General features: G+C 43.0%; 1 protein-coding gene across 1 annotated transcript in view; it reads left to right on the top strand.

Moving 5' to 3' along the window:
- LOC147701131 (myeloid cell surface antigen CD33-like) overlaps positions 1 to 20,737 on the top strand; it is a 574,774-nt gene extending 554,037 nt beyond the window's left edge. Inside the window, exon 7 of the mRNA XM_086929902.1 lies at positions 17,458 to 20,737. Coding sequence (XP_086786028.1) covers positions 17,458 to 17,646 — 189 coding nt within the window. The 3' untranslated portion in view covers positions 17,647 to 20,737. The remainder of the gene's footprint in view (positions 1 to 17,457) is intronic.
- The last annotated feature ends 386 nt before the right edge of the window (positions 20,738 to 21,123 follow it).

Here is a 21,123-nt window from a genome sequence, read left to right as displayed (position 1 = left end):
TATTTGAAACATTTAATTCAAAAGTTATGTGGGTTGTTTTGAAGATGTTAAAGTTTTATTTACGGAATATTTATGTAAATTGTACTTTTTAGTGTGTGCTCAAAAATTCATTTTAAATTGCTTTATTACTCGTGTTATGACACTGACCAGGGATGTAGGGAAATATAAAATATGTCTATCAAGCAACTTCTGCCAAAAGCATTCTTGGTTTGCCGATGAGCCTGGGATGAAATTTTCTCTCAAACAAAAAGAATAAACTGACGCACGTCCATCTGTTGGCCCCCTCTGACCATTCATCACCGATTAAGTGCTTTTTACGAACAGCGCCTTCCTCCTGTAAACACAGAAAATGGATTTCGCCTCAATACATATGACTGACATCTTAAAACATTTTAAAAACACTTCCGTCACAGCTTACTCCCCGATGTCTGTGACCACGCATAACATCTACATAACCCCGAAGCCCAAAGTTCATGGGATGATTTATGGGCAATGTCTCTGCAGATAATGCCGCATTACCAAGCTGGCAGGATGAAGGGGATGAGTTGGTGGTGAGTACGGATGGCGCCTTCAAAAGCGCCATCCGTACTCACCACCAACTGATCCGAAAAGCCAAGAAAACAGCATTCAAAGATCGACTTGACAACAACGCCCACAACAGCAAGGAACTTTTCAACATCGTCAAGGAATTTTCCAACCCCTCGGCCAACTCCAACGACATCACCCCCTCTCAAACCCTCTGCGATTCCCTAGCCTCTTTTTTCCACAACAAGATTGCTGACATCCACAACAGCTTTGACAACCAACCCGGAAGCCAACCCACCCTACCATCAACTGACCATCTTCCCCCCGTTAACACCCTTAACGCCTGGAACCCAATCTCCACTGAGGACACCATCCGCCTGATGAATTCCATCCACTCTGGATCCCCCACAGACCCATGCCCCCACCACATCTTCAACAAAGCAGACTCCGTCATAGCTCCGCACCTCCGAGACGTCATCAACTGCTCCTTCAACTCCGCTACCTTCCCAGAAGATTGGAAACACGCTGAACTCACCGCCCTTCTGAAAAAACCAACAGCAGACCCCACCGAACTCAAAAACTACCGCCCCATCTCGCTTCTTCCATTCCCGGCCAAAGTCATCGAGAAAGCTGTCAACAACCAGCTCGCCGCCTTCCTCGAAGACAACAAATCACTCGACCCCTCACAATCTGGCTTCCGAGCCAAACACAGCACTGAGACCGCCCTCATCGCAGCAACAGACGACATTCGAACTCTACTGGACAATGGAGACACAGTCGCCCTCATCCTCCTCGACCTCTCTGCAGCCTTCGACACAGTCTGCCACAGCACCCTTTTACAACGCCTCAGAAACATCGGAATCCAAGGTAAGGCACTGGAATGGATCACCTCGTTCCTCACCGGAAGAACCCAGAGAGTCCGCCTCCCACCATTCAAGTCCGAGGCCTCCGAAATCATCTGCGGCGTACCACAAGGATCCTCACTCAGTCCCACCCTCTTCAACGTATACATGAGCCCCCTCGCGGCCATCGCCCGCCAACACAACCTCAACATCATCTCTTACGCGGATGACACTCAACTGATCCTATCTCTCACCAAGGACCCCAGCACCGCTAAAACTAACCTACACGAAGGAATGAAAGAAGTCGCCGAATAGATGAAACAAAGCCGTCTGAAACTGAACTCAGACAAAACAGAAGTCCTCATCTTAGGTAAATCCCCCTCTGCATGGGACGACTCCTGGTGGCCGGAAGCCCTCGGAAATGCACCCATCCCGACAGACCACGCACGGAACCTTGGCGTCATCCTGGATTCTTCACTCTCAATGAACAGACAAGTCAGCGCCGTATCCTCTTCCTGCTTTAACATTCTTCGCATGCTCAGAAAAACATTTCGCTGGATCCCCCCCGAAACAAGGAAAACAGTCACCCACGCTCTAGTCACGAGCCGACTGGACTACGGAAACACCCTCTACGCAGGTACCACCGCGAAACTCCAGAAGAAACTACAACGAATCCAAAACGCCTCAGCCAGGCTCATATTAGACATCCCACGCAACGAACACATCTCCGGTCACCTTAAAGACCTCCACTGGCTACCCGTCAATAAGAGGATCACTTTCCGACTGCTCACCCACGCACACAAATCACTCTACGACATCGGACCAGATTGCCTCAACTCTCGACTGTCCTTCTACACCCCCTCCCGCCAACTCCGCTCTTCCAGCCAAGCCTTCGCCACTGTACCTCGCATCAACAAGACCACCATGGGAGGCAGATCCTTCTCATACCTGGCTGCCAAAACTTGGAACTCACTCCCCGCTTACCTTCGCCTCACCCAGAATCACCTAGCGTTCAGAAAGCAGCTTAAAACGTGGATATTTGACAAATAATCCACCTCCCCTTCCTAAGCGCCTTGAAACCCTCTGGGTATGTAGTGCGCTATATAAATGTTTTGACTTGACTTGACTTGACTTGACGGAGCAGAGGGGAGGGGAGGGACTCGTGGTTTAGGAAAGTTGTGGTAAGAAAAGTAGCGCTTAAGGAAAGTCGTGGTTCAGGAGTCGTTGTTCAGGTAAGTAGTGATAAAAACTTCGTTGTTAAGGTTGTTTCCCCATAAATATATGTGTGTCTGTATATAAATATGTGATTAGTGCTGGAGGCTCCATTTGAATAAAAAAAAAATGTATATTTAACTTGTTGATTAAACATAATCCAGTGCAACTTTAATAAAATAATATTATATTAGAATGTATTGAAATTAGGTAAACAAAAATGTTTTATTAAGCTTAAAAAGAATAATAATTAAATGTAAAAATGATAGCGAGGGTGAGATGCTTTAAAAATATTTGAAATAATAATAATTATTGAATGTCTTAATTATTCATTAAATATGTAATTTAATGAGTACATGAGTTGCAATTGTTTGTAGTTTTATATAAATAATAAAATATTTGAATTTATTTCCATGTTTATTATCCATTAATATAGGTTTCATTCTTTTAAAATAATTATTAAGCATTATTTCTGTTCTCATACATTACCAGTTGGAGATCTTTGCTGAAGTGCCAATTACAAATCTCTACATGCAAAAAAGTTTCTATTAGTAACTTTACACTTGTAGATCCATTTCTAACTGACTCAATCCCCTTATGGGTGTTGAGACAAGCAATTTTGCAACTTGAAGAAAACATTTACTATGAAATGGTGAATGGCACCAAAATGTAAAGTTACTACAAGGTGTAGTAGTAAGTTTACGCACAAGCAAATCTACATGTGCAAATTATCATTTGTGATTGGGTCTCAATATGTCTGCGCCCAATACTGGAGTCATTCTGAAGAATTTCATGTGGGTGAGCATATGCAGCAGGCCTGCTCTACTTACTGGAGAGCTAATAGGCTGGCATTTTGCCATGCTAGGCAAAGAACCTCCGAGACGTCATCAACTGCTCCTTCAACTCCGCTACCTTCCCAGAAGATTGGAAACACGCTGAACTCACCGCCCTTCTGAAAAAACCAACAGCAGACCCCACCGAACTCAAAAACTACCGCCCCATCTCGCTTCTTCCATTCCCGGCCAAAGTCATCGAGAAAGCTGTCAACAACCAGCTCGCCGCCTTCCTCGAAGACAACAAATCACTCGACCCCTCACAATCTGGCTTCCGAGCCAAACACAGCACTGAGACCGCCCTCATCGCAGCAACAGACGACATTCGAACTCTACTGGACAATGGAGACACAGTCGCCCTCATCCTCCTCGACCTCTCTGCAGCCTTCGACACAGTCTGCCACAGCACCCTTTTACAACGCCTCAGAAACATCGGAATCCAAGGTAAGGCACTGGAATGGATCACCTCGTTCCTCACCGGAAGAACCCAGAGAGTCCGCCTCCCACCATTCAAGTCCGAGGCCTCCGAAATCATCTGCGGCGTACCACAAGGATCCTCACTCAGTCCCACCCTCTTCAACGTATACATGAGCCCCCTCGCGGCCATCGCCCGCCAACACAACCTCAACATCATCTCTTACGCGGATGACACTCAACTGATCCTATCTCTCACCAAGGACCCCAGCACCGCTAAAACTAACCTACACGAAGGAATGAAAGAAGTCGCCGAATAGATGAAACAAAGCCGTCTGAAACTGAACTCAGACAAAACAGAAGTCCTCATCTTAGGTAAATCCCCCTCTGCATGGGACGACTCCTGGTGGCCGGAAGCCCTCGGAAATGCACCCATCCCGACAGACCACGCACGGAACCTTGGCGTCATCCTGGATTCTTTACTCTCAATGAACAGACAAGTCAGCGCCGTATCCTCTTCCTGCTTTAACATTCTTCGCATGCTCAGAAAAACATTTCGCTGGATCCCCCCCGAAACAAGGAAAACAGTCACCCACGCTCTAGTCACGAGCCGACTGGACTACGGAAACACCCTCTACGCAGGTACCACCGCGAAACTCCAGAAGAAACTACAACGAATCCAAAACGCCTCAGCCAGGCTCATATTAGACATCCCACGCAACGAACACATCTCCGGTCACCTTAAAGACCTCCACTGGCTACCCGTCAATAAGAGGATCACTTTCCGACTGCTCACCCACGCACACAAATCACTCTACGACATCGGACCAGATTGCCTCAACTCTCGACTGTCCTTCTACACCCCCTCCCGCCAACTCCGCTCTTCCAGCCAAGCCTTCGCCACTGTACCTCGCATCAACAAGACCACCATGGGAGGCAGATCCTTCTCATACCTGGCTGCCAAAACTTGGAACTCACTCCCCGCTTACCTTCGCCTCACCCAGAATCACCTAGCGTTCAGAAAGCAGCTTAAAACATGGATATTTGACAAATAATCCACCTCCCCTTCCTAAGCGCCTTGAAACCCTCTGGGTATGTAGTGCGCTATATAAATGTTTTGACTTGACTTGACTTGACTTGACGGAGCAGAGGGGAGGGGAGGGACTCGTGGTTTAGGAAAGTTGTGGTAAGAAAAGTAGCGCTTAAGGAAAGTCGTGGTTCAGGAGTCGTTGTTCAGGTAAGTAGTGATAAAAACTTCGTTGTTAAGGTTGTTTCCCCATAAATATATGTGTGTCTGTATATAAATATGTGATTAGTGCTGGAGGCTCCATTTGAATAAAAAAAAAATGTATATTTAACTTGTTGATTAAACATAATCCAGTGCAACTTTAATAAAATAATATTATATTAGAATGTATTGAAATTAGGTAAACAAAAATGTTTTATTAAGCTTAAAAAGAATAATAATTAAATGTAAAAATGATAGCGAGGGTGAGATGCTTTAAAAATATTTGAAATAATAATAATTATTGAATGTCTTAATTATTCATTAAATATGTAATTTAATGAGTACATGAGTTGCAATTGTTTGTAGTTTTATATAAATAATAAAATATTTGAATTTATTTCCATGTTTATTTTCCATTAATATAGGTTTCATTCTTTTAAAATAATTATTAAGCATTATTTCTGTTCTCATACATTACCAGTTGGAGATCTTTGCTGAAGTGCCAATTACAAATCTCTACATGCAAAAAAGTTTCTATTAGTAACTTTACACTTGTAGATCCATTTCTAACTGACTCAATCCCCTTATGGGTGTTGAGACAAGCAATTTTGCAACTTGAAGAAAACATTTACTATGAAATGGTGAATGGCACCAAAATGTAAAGTTACTACAAGGTGTAGTAGTAAGTTTACGCACAAGCAAATCTACATGTGCAAATTATCATTTGTGATTGGGTCTCAATATGTCTGCGCCCAATACTGGAGTCATTCTGAAGAATTTCATGTGGGTGAGCATATGCAGCAGGCCTGCTCTACTTACTGGAGAGCTAATAGGCTGGCATTTTGCCATGCTAGGCAAAGAACCAAGGGGCATATTAGCAACAAATATCGATATTTATCGCTAAATGAGCTTGTCGCGTTCTAATCTAGGACCCCGATCAATACTGTGACCTTATGCCCCTATACGGCTATAATCCATTTATTCCCCTATAATGGCATAAACGATCAAGAGTAATATTTCAGAAACTTGTCTCTGGCCTCACACGATCAGAGCCACATTTCAGAATCTCTTCCTCTGCAGCTTCCTCTGCAGCTCATTAGAGCAAATGACACAGCAAAAGCCACTATCTAAGATTCCTAGATCACACTCTGAGTTCTTCAACAAGATAAAAACTCAGCAACCTGGGAAAGCCCCGCTTGCTATGTTTTGATTAGTAATAGAACTCTAATGAGCACTGAGAGACGATCACTTCCTAGTGACATCTTTATTGACGTCTTATGTCCAAAAACGTACATCAAACAAGGCACCTTTCAGGTATAAATATTACCAACGTTTCCTTAAGCAAACGCTGAAGTTAACGCTGCCACGCTGATACTGATGCTACAGCTGCCTCAACAACATCAGCGAACGATGGTGTGGTGAACATAGGAGCAGAACAGCTGTCCCCTTCAGAGCCCAGCAGATGCAAGCTGCCCACGGACGCTGCCCCTGCTCTTCCTCGACGCGCTGAGAGAGACGCTGTCTTTTCTCCTGCCGAGAAAATCCAGCTCCGGCGTTTCCAGCCCACTCTTGCGAGTGACTGGGATATCGAGTCCTGGAAGGAGATAAAAGACCTCCAATATTCTATTCCAGAGGTATGGTGTTGACTAAACCCTTAGAGAGAATTCTTGAAGCAAACCTTGGCAAAACCAACTTAACTAAAACTGCTACTTACTTACTCCCTCCCAAGTATTAGGCTTAGGTCAGGTACACTGGGGTAGGCGTAGTTAGAAGCACCAGTTGAGTACGTTAGCCTAATGTATATATGAATGTATATATGTTTTATTCATTTTAAACCATTGTATGGCTAAGAAACCATATCAATGCTTTTACAGTATTATATCGCAATCCTCATTTTACTGTACACACTTTTTATAATCACTAGTCTTGCAATTGTGGCAATTCATTTCTCTTGTATGAGAAGAAAGACTGTTCAATAAATAATACCTTTTTATTGAAAACGCCGTCTCTCTATTGGTGAAAGTAATCTGCACAAAACTGACTGAGTAAAATAACTGTCTATTGTTTCACACGACTCTAGAGATTGACTCTTATTCTAAGGAGCAAAGTTGTCATGTTTATGCGATTGTTGGAAAACTGAATCCCTTCTTGTCTGTACCAGGGAAGCTGATCACTTCCTATTCAGTCAAGAAAGTTTCCAGTGACCTCTGAGCTAGTTGGTAACAAACCCAATTAAGTTTAGCATAGTCAGTAGAGACCTGGAAGATCCGCACTTCTACGTCCATACTACTGTTTATGTTATTCCAATGCGCAGGGCCTATTGGGAAAATAGGAACTACACTACAAGCTTAGCGCATTTTTTAGTATCGCCGCACATCGCCAGATATTATCGCGGAGATAAACGTGCTATTAGCAACGTTTATCTCAAAAGCGATAAAATATCCGGCGATAGCGTCTCAATGCGTGAATATCTCTGGAAATCCAGCGATATTCAGGCTTTATCGCCAATAGGGTCTTAGCCTGAATATCCATCTCCCATTGGTATCCAGGTTAAGAAGTGGTCTCAGCAGGCGTTAGGTTTTGGCGATATTCGCGCTTAGCGCAAATGTTTTTATCGCTTCGCTTGCCTTGCTAATAGGCGATAGCTGTGTTAGTGACTACTTTCAGTCGCTAACAGGTTGGGAACGCCCACTTTGCATGTCATTAGCGATAAATATCGCTGACGTGCAAAGCCAGCCCCAAACCGGTCGCTATTGCTTAAAAGCTGTCGCTAACTGTTGTTAGCCACAGCTTGCTAATAGGGCGATAATATTATCACCGCTTTCACAGGAAAAAGTCCTGCTAAAGCAGCGATAATGCCCTTGAAAATATATGCCCTTCAGTCAATTAAATCAAGATTGCAACCACTGAGAGGTGTCTGTTTTTGTCTCATCTCTCCTGCCACAAATGACAGTTTCACCATGGACACCCAAGTCTAGTTCCCCCACTTGAAAGATTACTCTCGTGCTTAATTCCTGACCAGAACCCGACACAGACAAACTCTGTGTGGAGAATCAGATTGGCTTGATTTGTTTACTGTTAAGAGGTCCTTCTGGCTCAGTCATGGAAGTCACGGAAGTGTTTTGTGGAACCAACTGAAATTGGTTGAAATTGAAGACTTGTTTCCTCTGGATGGGGCGTTTCAAGTGACCTTTCTTACCATGGCTTGGTTCAGTTTGATTTTACAATTGCTAACAAACCCGTCATCTCATCTGGAGGGACTAATCTTTCTCAACCTCAAGTTAACGACAGTATATCCTCTACTAGACCAGTGTCGCAGCATTTCCCTGGGTTAATAATTTAATGAATAAATTATAACAATGAATAATAATTTTTATGTTGGATTCCGATTAAACCTGCTGAACTCACATGATTACGGTTGAAACAAATTTAAAATGATAAATAATGTAATTTAGTTGTCCCACATATTTAACCACTTCGTCTGGGCACAAATTTCATGGCGGCGCAGGGGGCCGGGATGGGCCTGGCGCCGCGGTGCTCATGATAGCTCCCGGCCGTCATGAGGCACAGTAGGCGTGTGCTCATGAGGGCCAGGAGCCGTCCGAACTCCGCCCACTAATTAATTCACCCGCACAAGCGGGGAATTAATTGCGCGTGGGCTGAGCGGCTATGTTCAGACGGTTCCCAGCCGTCATGAGCACACGCCTACTGTGACTCATGACGTCCGGGAGCCGTCATGAGCACAGAAGCAGTTGAGAAAATGACATATTGGATCAAAAGGATGCTGTTTTGTCATTCACTCCTGTATTCACCTCTTCCATCTCCTGCCCCTGTGCACCTCCTCTCTCCTTAAGCTCTGCAGAGCAAAGACAAACTGATGTAATGAGTTTTTCTGTTGAATTAACTTCCTAGTGCTGCTAACTATAGCAATTATAAGTCCATTTGGGTGTAGTTCCGTTATAGGAGCTAGTCTTATTCATTTATGTGAATGATGATTCTGCTATTTCTCTAATTTTTTACACAACTATTGTGTATATGATTCCCTTGGTGTTTGGGGTAAGACAGCCATTTTGAAGAGTTTCCCTTTCTACTTATGGATGCTGCTTTTATTCCCTTTTGATTTTTTTTCTGCTCACTTGAGACTTATATTTTTTTTAGATTTGGACTACTCTGTATTACTTTGCTTTTGAGAGTATGTGGCATTTATTCCGTTGATTTTTAATTTTTTTGTAATAAAACCTTTTAACCTTTCTTTGATCTAGAATTCAAATATTGTGTAGTCCTAGTTACTCTGCTAAATAAGTACTTTTTAGTGCAAGACCAACTTGTGGGAGAACCATTTGAGGTAATTTTTGGGTAATCTAAACTTTGGCATGACGTGAATGTGGGGTATGGTTCTGCTCCCACACCAGTACACCTCTGAATTGAGGGCAATGTTACTTTGGTCTCAACACCACTTTTAGGGGTTGCTGCACTGATTAGTTTTTAACACCAGAGCTCCAGTTGGTTTCTCTGTGCGGAATCCCTTTCTGGCAAGTTATCCACCACAGAGCTTCTATCGAAACAGTATCAGAACTCTGAAGACACTCGTGGGCATATTATAAAAAAACGGCGTTAACATTATCGCCGCTTTAGAGGCAGAAAACTGCCGCTAAAGGGGCAATTATGGGCTAGATAATATGCCCTTGTGCATTCCCATAGAAGCCCATGTTCTGGTGTGAACATGGGCTTCTATGGGAATTCTCTACGGCGTATTATCAAGACTATTATCACCGCTTTAGTGGCCGTTGTCTGCCGCTAAAGCGGTGATAATGTTAACGCCGTGCTTGGTAATATGCCCCTCAGTGTGGGCCATGAGATGCTGTTTTTTTCTGTTCATGAGTACCATGAAAGACATGGCGCAGGAACAAGAAAACGCCACAATCTTGAAAAAGTCCTACATGCCCTAAGAGAAAAATCATCCAGTTCCTTGTTCATATTCTCTATTTTCAAACTACTACCTGTTGATCTCCGACATGTACATCTTAATACTAGACCTACATGTGCATAGTTTTATGTACTCTCGGCAAAAATTTACATGAGGAAATGGGGAATCACCTGGAAAAATATGACGAGAATTACTGATTTAATTTTCAATTCTCAAGGACCCTGATCTTCCCATGTATAATTCCCAGCAACACACCCCAGCAGCACCCTCCCCAGAATTACTGATGCTCTCGATATTGGTTCTGGGGGACAGAGTTAGCAAGAGGGCACTTATAAAGTGGTCCTAAATTGGATAAAAGAAACTCCTGTTACTTACACAGCTTATAAAAAGTGTGATAGGAAAGGGTACATATAAAACAACTTACTATTAAATGAGGTTATGCACAGCCACCATAAGATTTAAACAGATTAACGTACTACATTAAATGAGTTTGTGAAGTCCTTACCACTAAAGGAGGCTATATTAGATAATGCTATGATGTCATACAGGAACCTTCATGAGGTCATTGCAGTTGTGTGCAGCAGTTTGGAATTTTTTTGAGCCCCAGCAGATTGTTGTAAGGCTTACACAGACCAAGGTGAGTGTTACCTGAGAACATGCAGGCCTGTGTGTGTGTTTCCAGTTGAAAAGCATTTTTTGACTTTCTTATATCTTTGGTGTAGTTTGATGAATCTTCGCAAAATCTGACAAAAAAGTTTCCCTAGGGATTCTTATTGTGATTGGAAAGTTTTGGAGTGATCCGTCAACCAAGGACCAAGAAAAAAAAATTGGGCAGAAAGGTAGCTTTTGGTCCAAAAAGCCCACTTTTTGTACATTTGTACATTGATTTAAAACCATTAAGTAGTTTAGGAAATATTAAGGAAAATCCCAATTTTTATATACAGGGATGCAGATCCTCAAAGGGTTCCAACAGTCCCTGTGCACAAATCTGATTGGCTGCCAACACTTCAAACTAGGAAGTGTTGGCAGCCTTCTTGGTGCTCGTCTAAAATAAAACATTAAAAAAGGGGGCAGGGTGGAATGCCCTGACACCCTAGGCCTCTTGGGGTGTCGCAGAGGTACCCTGTCAGGGCAAAACAGGGCAAAAACAATTAAGCTTCTGTAGAGCCTGGGTCATTTTAAAAAAAGGGAGGGTGCACACATGCCCCCTCCTAGGACTTTTTAATGCATTGGGGACCACCACTTCCCTGGAGTTTGTTTATTGATAAATGGGGGCTCTCAGACCCAACCACCCACAGCCCAAGGGCCCTCCACTTTAATTTGATTAAATAGAGGGCCGTAAGGACCTCCCCCGTAGCCCCTGGGGCAAAATCCAAGAAAGCAATACATGGCCCTGGGGACCCGCCACCCACCCAGGGCCTGCTCCTGCTTTGTCCCAGGGTGCCCACCCAGAGACAGAGTTGTTTGCTGTGGCTTGGCAGCAGCTGTGCTCTGGCCAAGCCACAGAAAATGCTCTGCCTCCAGCAGGCAAGTGCATTTATAATTCTCTTGCTTGCTGGAAGCGGAGCAGAATTGCTTTCACACCCAGGGAGCTGCCTTTCCATCAGCTTCCTGTGTGTGAAAGAAATGCCCGCTCCTACGGGAGGTGGGGAGCATGCAGGGATTGTGGGTGCCTTCAGTCTCCCCCACAGTCCCAGTAGAGAGTCATGCCATGGAGGTACACAATTTAAGATGGCCAGGCCCCAGTGCCCCACAACCGTCCTCCCCAATACGGCACACCTCCCTTATTGTAAATACGTTGGGTCCTGGGGATGGGCCCTTATTATAAATACTTTGGGTCCTGGGGATGGGTCTGAAATCAGCCTGGAAATATATGTATATATTCAATCACATCCTGGAAGTCTTCGCATTAGTAAAGAACCAGAGTCGAAGCCCAAATGTTGTGCAGAAGGGTTTATTTAGGCACAAGGAATACTACCCAACGCGTTTCGAAGTCAGCCGACTTCTTGCTCACGGGTCCAGGTCTGTTCCAAAACCATTCCTTTTAAAGTGATACAAACACTTATTTTTTCCGTGCATGTGACCAAACAACATAAACAAAATACTTCCGCTGTTACAATGTTGCTAATATTAAACAAAATGAATATTAAATTATTGCAAGGGTGCCATTTGTTGACACACTGTATTCACATGTTGAAACCACATGTTATGCATCATATACAATTAATAGTCTGTTTTATGGTAAATAACATTGTTAATGTTTGTTTCCAAAATTATTTTACGGAAAAGTTCACAAAATGCTGCCCTAGTGGGCATGATGCTGTTTTTGTGGGAGTGAAAAAATATACTTGAGTTATTTTGCCCAAGTGGGCATAGATCTTCATGTTTTCACAAGTTAGTGTCTTCACCCTGCAAAGTAAAGAAAACAACATTGATATTCTTCCTTATGTAGATCTGAATTTTGTTTGGTCACAGTTATTAAAAATATTAAAATCCATCGGAATGGAGAAATTATTGGGGCGACTGTCATAGTTCAACATATCAATTAAACATTTCTAACTGTATAGATGAATTGCCAACTCATCACCCACATTGTGGCCTTTGGGCTGTAAAGTGTCATACTGGATGATGTATTTTGACTCCAGTTTACGGAGCTCCAGCCATCTGTTCCCTCCCCTTTCTCTTTTCTCAATGCAGTCAATTACTATAAATTCAAGAAGATCTGGGTTTTGTTTGTGTTCTGCTGTAAAATGTCTTGCCATGGGATACTGCTGATTTAAATTCTTAATTGCCCTGAGGTGTTCAAGTATTCTCATTTTTACTGTTTTGATCGTACATCCAATATAAAATTTGTTGCAAGGGCAACGTAACGCATAAATCGCAAAATCAGTATTACAATGAAGATGTTTTTTGATTTTATGCGGTTCATGATCAGGTGACAGTTTGTGTATTTTACAATTATGGCTGTGCCTGCAGGCCTTACATTTCAGACATGGAAAAAACCCCTGGATCATATTGACTTTTTTGGGTTCCTTGATCAAAGTAGAGGTTAGACAGTCTTTTAGTGATTTTGCCTTTTTATAAGTTATTGCAGGTTCTTCATTAAGTACTTCTTTTATGTCGCTGTCCAATTTTAGCACGTCCCAGTATTTAGTAAGACTGCGGCGGACCTGCCATGCCTGACTGTCATATGTAGTGATAAATCTTATTTGTTCCTTATCTTTGTCATGTATTTTGGGGATCAGTAGATCCTCCCTATTAAGAGAGTCAACTCGATCCTCTGCCTGTTTTATTACCGATCGGCTGTATCCCCTTTCCAGAAATCTTTTGATCATACAGTTTTTTTCAATAGTATACCCTTCTGGAGTACTACAGTTGCGCTTAGCTCTAATAAGTTCTCCTACCGAATGCTTCTAATCAGGTTAGGAGGATGACAGCTATGCGCATGTAACAAGCTGTTACCTGCTGTAGATTTCCGGAACAATGTACTACATAATTCATCATTATTCACTTCCAATTTCACATCAAGGAACTCCAGTTCTTTTTGACTCATTGTACTGGTGAAAGTGAGGTTGAGTGAATTATCATTAAGGATCATTACAAATTCCTTTGCCTCATCCAGTGTGCCATCCCACACGCAAAAAATGTCGTCTATATAGCGAGACCAGAGGACGACGTGGGCACTATAGTGGCAGAGGTTTTTCACCACTTGCTCCTCCCACCAGCCCAGGTAGAGTCCCGCCAGGCTGGGGGCAAAGCAAGTACCCATTGCCGTCCCCCTGATCTGTTTATACAGCTGTTTATGAAAGATGAAATAGTTGTTTTGGAGACAAATTTGCATCATCTCCAAGAGCATATCTGTATGCATCAGATGTTTATATAATGTTCAAACCGCTTTCCGCGATATCCTCTGCCTCTTAATGGTGGCGGGCTGCCGGCAAGGTCGTGAACCTTTTAAATCCAAAACAGTCAACCTTCTCGTATATCGTATGGCGAACACTGCCCGACGCGTTTCGGAACACACGGTTCCTTGGACCCATGACCAAGGAACTGTGTTCCGAAACGCGTCGGGCAGTGTTTGCCATGGCTTTGTGAAGCAATAAAGCTTGCTTTAAAGAAGATGGGGGCTTGGGCTCTCTCTTTATTATATTTATACATATATATATATATATATATATATATATATATATATATATATATATATATATATATATATATATATATATATATATATATATATATATATATATATATATATATGTATAAATATAATAAAGAGAGAGCCCAAACCTTTGAGGCAGGTAATCTCAGGAACCACAGCACCAATCACAACACCCAATACAGCGTTGGAAAGGGCCGTCGCAGCAGAAGGACATAGGCTATGCAGACGCTCACCATATACATTTAAAAGGTAAAATCAATCAATCAATCAATCATAACAATTTGTATAGCGCGCTACTCACCCGGAAGGGTCTCAAGGCGCTGGGGGGGAGGGGTCCGTTACTGCTCGAAAAGCCAGGTCTTGAGTTGCTTCCTGAAGGAGAGATGGTCCTGGGTCAGCCGTAGGTGGATGGGGAGGGAGTTCCATGTCTTGGCCGCCAGGTAGGAGAAGGATCTTCCTCCGGCGGTGGCTCTGCGGATGCGTGGTACTGTGGCGAGGGCGAGGCTGGTCGATCACAGCTGGCGGGTGGGCGTGTAGAAAATGAGCCGGTTGTTTAGGTACTTGGGGCCCAGGTCGTGGAGAGCTTTGTGTGCATGGGTGAGGAGTCTGAACGTGATCCTCTTGCTGACAGGGAGCCAGTGCAGGTCTCTCAGGTGGGCAGAAATGTGGTTGTGACGGGGGATGTCCAGGACGAGTCGTGCGGAGGCGTTCTGTATGCGTTGAAGTCTTTTCTGTAGTTTGGCAGTGGTTCCCGTAGTCCATTCGGCTGGGGACAAGTGCCTGGGTGACCGTTTTCCGGGTTTCGGTGGGGATCCAATGGAAGATCTTTCGGAGCATGCGCAGGGTGTTGAAACAGGATGACGATACCGCGTTGACTTGTCTGGTCATTGAGAGGGCGGAGTCCAGGATGAAGCCCAGGTTTTGTGCGTGGTCCGTTGGCTTGGGGGTGGTTCCCAGGGTAGGGGGCCACCAGGAGGAGGGGGATGATCCAAGGATGAGGACTTCCGCCTTGTCTGAGCTCAGCTTCAGGCGGCTGTTCTTCATCCATTCGGCGACATCCTTCATTCCCTCATGTAGGCTGGCTTTGGTGTTGGCCGGGTCATTGGTGAGGGAGAGGATCAGCTGGGTGTCGTCGGCGTATGAGATGATGTTAAGGTTGTGTTGGCGTGCGATGGCTGCAAGGGGGCTCATGTAGACGTTGAAGAGGATGGGGCTGAGCGACGATCCTTGAGGTACGCCGCAGATGACTTTGGTGGCCGCGGATCGGAACGGGGGGAGGTGGACTCTCTGGGTTCTTCCGGCGAGGAACAAGGTGATCCACTCCAGTGCTTTTCCTTGGATTCCTACGTTGCTGCATTTGCGTTATAATGGCATGCGTGATAAAGTCATTTGCGTTGTAAAAGTTTTAGAAATGATGTCTTTGCGGAGTAATAGTCCTGCGCTATAAAAATTGCGGAGTGATGGTATGCGGGATGTTGGTTTGCGGAATATCATCACATATTCCCGGGGGAGGGATATTCCCTTTCTTGCTATTTCCATGGAGGCGGGCCGTGTGTCCGGATGTGCGTGGCGTGAGGGCTGTGCGCAACAGAAGTGGAAAATCTCCAGTGTGCGCTTCAGGCGTCCCTGGAAGTTAAGGCAAGATTACATTTCCTGCACAATTGCCCCTGTGTGCGCTCCTTCCGGCCCTTGGGAGTAGCACCATGCCTGACCTCCATACAGTAAAGCAGGTGCACGTCAATGGGAGCGCGGGGCAAGCACAACCGGAGCTGGAATGTACAGAACCTGGGAAGAAAGAACAATGAAATATTGGGCACAATGCTCGCTTTTTATTTTCCGTAATCCCGCACACGCACACGCACACGCCCACAGAACACGATATGAGACATGGCATGAAGGGCGGAACGTTCAACACGCCCCCAGCATTTGTCACGCCCCCAGCACATGCCCACAGCACAACGCATACACGCCCACAAGGGACTACTTTGCTGGCACGGTTCTTTTACCTTTTAAATGTATATGGTGGGCGTCTGCATAGCCTATGTCCTTCTGCTGCAACTGCCCTTTCCAACGCTGTATTGGGTGTTTTGTTTGGTGTTGTGGTTCCTGAGATTACCCGCCTAAAAGGTTTGGGCTCTCTCTTTATTATATTAGTATAGAAGATACCACACATGCATTTGCGTTATAATGGCATGCGTGATAAAGTCATATGCGTTGTAAAAGTTTTAGAAATTATGTCTTTGCAGAGTAATAGTCCTGCATTATAAAAATTGCGGAGTAATGGTATGCGGGATGTTGGTTTTCGGAATATCATCACATATTCCCGGGGGAGGGATAGTCCCTTTCTTGCTATTTCCGTGGAGGCGGGCCTTGTGTCCGGATGTGGGTGGCGCGAGACCTGTGCGCAACAAAGGGTGAAAATCTCCAGTGTGCGCTTCAGGCGTCACCGGAAGTTAAGGCAAGATTACATTTCCTGCACAATGGCCCCTGTTTGCGCTCCTTCCGGCCCTTGGGAATAGCGCCATGCCTGACCTCCATACAGTAAAGCAGGTGCACGTCACTGGGAGCGCGGGGCAAAAACACCCGGAGCTGGAATGTTCAGAACCTGGGAAGAAAAAACAATGAAATATTGGGCACAACGCTCGCTTTTTATTTTCCGTAATCCCGTGCCCTGCACACGCCCACGCCCCCAGCACACGCCCACAGCACACGATATGAGACATGGCATGAAGGGCGGAATGTACCACACGCCCCCAGCATTTGTCACGCACCCTGCACACGCCCACTGCACAATGCAGACACACTAACAAGGGTCTACTTTTCTGGCACGGTTCTTTTACCTTTTAAATGTATATGGTGGGTGTCTGCATAGCCTATGTCCTTCTGCTGCAACTGCCCTTTCCAACGCTGTATTGGGTGTTGTGATTGGTGCTGTGGTTCCTGAGATTACCCGCCTCAAAGGTTTGGACTCTCTCTTTATTATATTAGTATAGATAACAAGTGAGGTTACTAATCTGTCAATTAACAAAAAAAGCAGCCTCTTGCGGAATTTACATAGAAAATTTTAAAAAATCATTGTCATAACTGCAGTAGATAAACACATTGTGACGCATTCAGTCTAATTGTGTGCACAATAATTTCACAACATATTTACTAAATTTGATGCACTATTATTCATTTATAAAATTGTTTAAAAAAATGAAGAGTCAGGAGAACTTTCTGGTTTTAGAGCTTTATTATTCTTTCCAATTATACATCTTTGTTCCCATAATTAACTTGCTGCTCTTTTCCGCCCTTGTTTGTATTCTCTGTAGGGTCCCAAGGCTGAAAACAGTCCACCTTCTAGTGCTAATGCAACGGACTCCAAAGATGAAGATATGTATGCGAACTTTAGAAATGACAACATTCAATATGCGTCCATACGCTTCTCCCGAGCCAAGCCTGAAAGCAAACCAAGACCACTTCCAGAAGAGAGCTTATATTCAGAGGTCAAAGTTGGCTAGTTGATGGGGCTTCCTAATTTATTGGTCCAAGAAACTGTATATTTTCTCTGTTTCCAGTAACATATGAATGGTTCCCTGTACATGCAGTCACATGCCAAGATTTACCTATGCTTCTTGAGGAATGCTAGCAAGCACCTGCCACTTCAGTGATGATGTGGTCTGTACTAGTTATGATGATGATGATAATCTGCTGGTTGCAGTGAAATCGGACCTACTGACCTTTATTGACTACAATCATGTTAGACTCTGTTGCTTAGAGTAGAGTAAGCTTGCTCATTAGTAAATCTCTGTGTTGGTGATGGAGCCTGAAATTTCTCAAGAATGCATCCAGTGGATTACAGCATGCCAAGTGGAAATGGGGCTGTGAAGGTTTCTAAAAGAGTGAAAATCCTTTTAAGTCATCGAATACCATTAACCAAAGCCTCTTGGAACATGAGCCATGAAGCAGATACTGAACCACTGAAGAATCAACCTGGACCTAAGCTTCTTGAAGCAAATTTAATGCAAGGAGTTGGGGTGGGGAGCAGCCACACTGCAGTTTCCTTTACCTCTAAGGCTTGGATTTTGTGTGCGGACTTCTGAGGTGGTTGCTGAGTTTCCAGTGTCATTGTGTTCACATTTTGGCCAGTGAAGTACATCTCACATTGTAGTGGAACACTATAGACTGGATATTTTCATATTTGTTAAGCTTTATTAGTGCAGACCTACCTATGATGCACCACTCCTTGCAAGGCCAAAAATGCTTCTGAACTCATAAAAAAGTTTTACTCGACAGAGTTGTGTCCCTCAGGAGAAAGCAATGATCAAGAAAACAACAGCTTAAAACTGGTATTTAGAATTGGTAAATCTATATTCAAATGTACTCACTTAGTCATCTGAAACCAATAATAGGTCATTCTTTCATGTCACCAATGTATAACACTGGGCAGAAAAACATTCTTCTTTATTGGTGTCTATGAGCAGCAGTGAAGTGTTGATTTCAAATGGACCTTTAATGCACTTAAGTAGCAATCGAAGCCATGGTCTACTACAACCCAGTCTGGGCCTGATCTTCTTGCCTTTTTGTCTCTTTTTGCCTTCTTGTTTTTGAACTTGAAGTGATTTCAAAACAAGTTACAAATAGGCGGCTGCTACTGTGGGGCAATTAGATCTAGACAGCAAAGATTTGAAGATACATTGTTAGCACAGGAAACTTTATACTGTGCTATGACTTGCACACATTTACCGGCTCCTAATAATGTGCAGGCTCCTTTCCATGAAATACTGGGGTGCAATCTGCTCTTACTATGCATAGTCTAACAATAGGGAGAATCTTGCTGGAAATAAGAGATAGTAAGAATTTACAATTCCAAGAGATTCTCTCTACAACACGAGAAGCTGGAAAATCATTCTTGCTGAACAAACCTACATTTTGTGAGTGTGATCGAGGAAAAAGAAAAGAAGGGAGAGTAATCCAACTCAATAGGAACTTGATTTAAAAATAGATGACCTCCCAATAGGGCCCCAGGTCAACAAATGCCACAGGCCAAATATTAACACACCATCTTGGTGAACTTTGCTGATTACTGGACTAAAGAACAAATTTTGGCAAAGGCTATTTTAAACTAATATTTTGGGGCACCCGAAGAATTCAAGTTTTTGTTTCATTCCGACATTACTAATGCTAGGAAAGAATTTAGGGAGATGTTAAACTAATTCAAAGCAGCTGGTGCCTAACCTTATCTCTTTCAACAATCAAAGTTGAAAATTTTACATGAAGGTCGTTTCCTGAGTCTTATGACTTTAGCACCAGAATACCCTCCTGGGTGATAGTGAACTCTACATACGGCCATATTAAAACATAATATAACATAACATTCTAAAGGAATTTCAAAAATAAAAAACATTGGTGGTCTTTTTCAACATATTGAAATGTTTGATTTAAGTACTCTCCCTGCTACATGTAATTATTCTAAATGTCACACTTTGATAGCGATTTCTGGGCAAAAGCATTAGGTGCTGTGGGTATACCTGATTTACAGATGGATTCTTTTCTCGGGATTGATTTATTGATGCTTTCCTTACGCGTTTATTGATATGCTCAGTAAAGGTTTTGGTGATTTTTGATGTTTTAGGTAGCCCAGTGCTTGACAGGCAATGGGTGCTCTTCTTCTCTTAAGGTTGGCACCTTCTCTACTACATGGCACCTTCAATATGGGTTGGATTTTGATCTAAGGGTAATGATTGAAAATTGCCTTTTAGAAGCAACACAAAGGAAGGGTTGATTTCCAGAGAGCTTCGTTGGGAGGGCGATCACTAGGTGCTAAACAAAAATATGTTTTTTTAGAAACATTTCCTTGAGGTGGTGTTTGGAAAGAGCTGATATATCTGTATTGGATGTTTGTAATATAAATGGAGAGACCCACCTTATATCCAACAATCCCAATATTTTTTACCTTTTGTTTTTTTTCATACAATTTTTATGCCAGCAGGTCCTGCTTATAGGGATATTTTTATTTTTACATGGGAATGTAACTGGTTGTTCATTGATGAATATGGCTTTGGATAATGCAACACTTAATTCAAAACAGCTTAGTTTGGATTCAGTTATTTGACTTTAGAATTTACCTAATTAGAATTTACCTAATTTCACAGGCAAAAGAGCAGGATGTAAATTCTTAATAATTTCCATGTGCATTGCACATTCAATAATTCTTCAATTTTGAAAATTGCCAGTGGTACTTTCTTTTGTGCAATGGCTGGCAAACTTCAATTGGTGTTAGAAATTATTTCTGCCAAGCGAAATAATCAAAAATTAAATCTGATTTAATTAAGCAATTTCTACCATTCCAAGAAAAAAGCTCTGCGTTTTACATATACTAGGTGCCTTTTAGGAGTATCCAGTAGGTATTTATTTGTTTATAGATAGTTTATCTTATATGCTAAGGTTAATGAAATATGCATGATCTATTTTTTTAGGATGGTTCTTCTTCTGAAGATAGACAGGCAAGTCAACCATGTATGCTATTTATGATAGATTTTAATGCAAATGTGCTCTATTTCTCTTTCGCTAATTGATGTAACATTTCTTGATATTACCTAATTGGAAATAAACTATAAATAAATCAGCCGGAGGCATTGGTCTCTTTTTCAAGTCCGTAACTTTTTCTATGCTTGCTTGTGACCACAAAATGACTTGCAGTTGAACAATAATGCTTCACTATTATTATGAATTCCTCATAATTTTGTTATAAACTCATGTGCATGTATCAGAGATGAGTAGGATTGAAATGTATTAAAGGGCACATGCATCAATATTGCATTTTGCGATTCCTTAATTGCGAAAAATAAGGAATCGCAATTAAGGAATTGCAAACTGCAATGCATCAAGAAATCGCTATAAAAATAGAGATTTCTTAAAATTCCTTAATTGCGATTCTCTAATTGAGAATCGCAATTAAGGAATACCTCCCCATCCATTCCTATGGGCCTAGAGGC

This window comes from Lissotriton vulgaris, chromosome 7 (genome assembly GCF_964263255.1).
Source record: "Lissotriton vulgaris chromosome 7, aLisVul1.2, whole genome shotgun sequence".
Lineage (NCBI taxonomy): Eukaryota > Metazoa > Chordata > Amphibia > Caudata > Salamandridae > Lissotriton > Lissotriton vulgaris.
The sequence above is the reverse complement of the archived record's forward strand: the minus strand, read 5'-3'. Positions and strand labels throughout refer to the sequence as shown.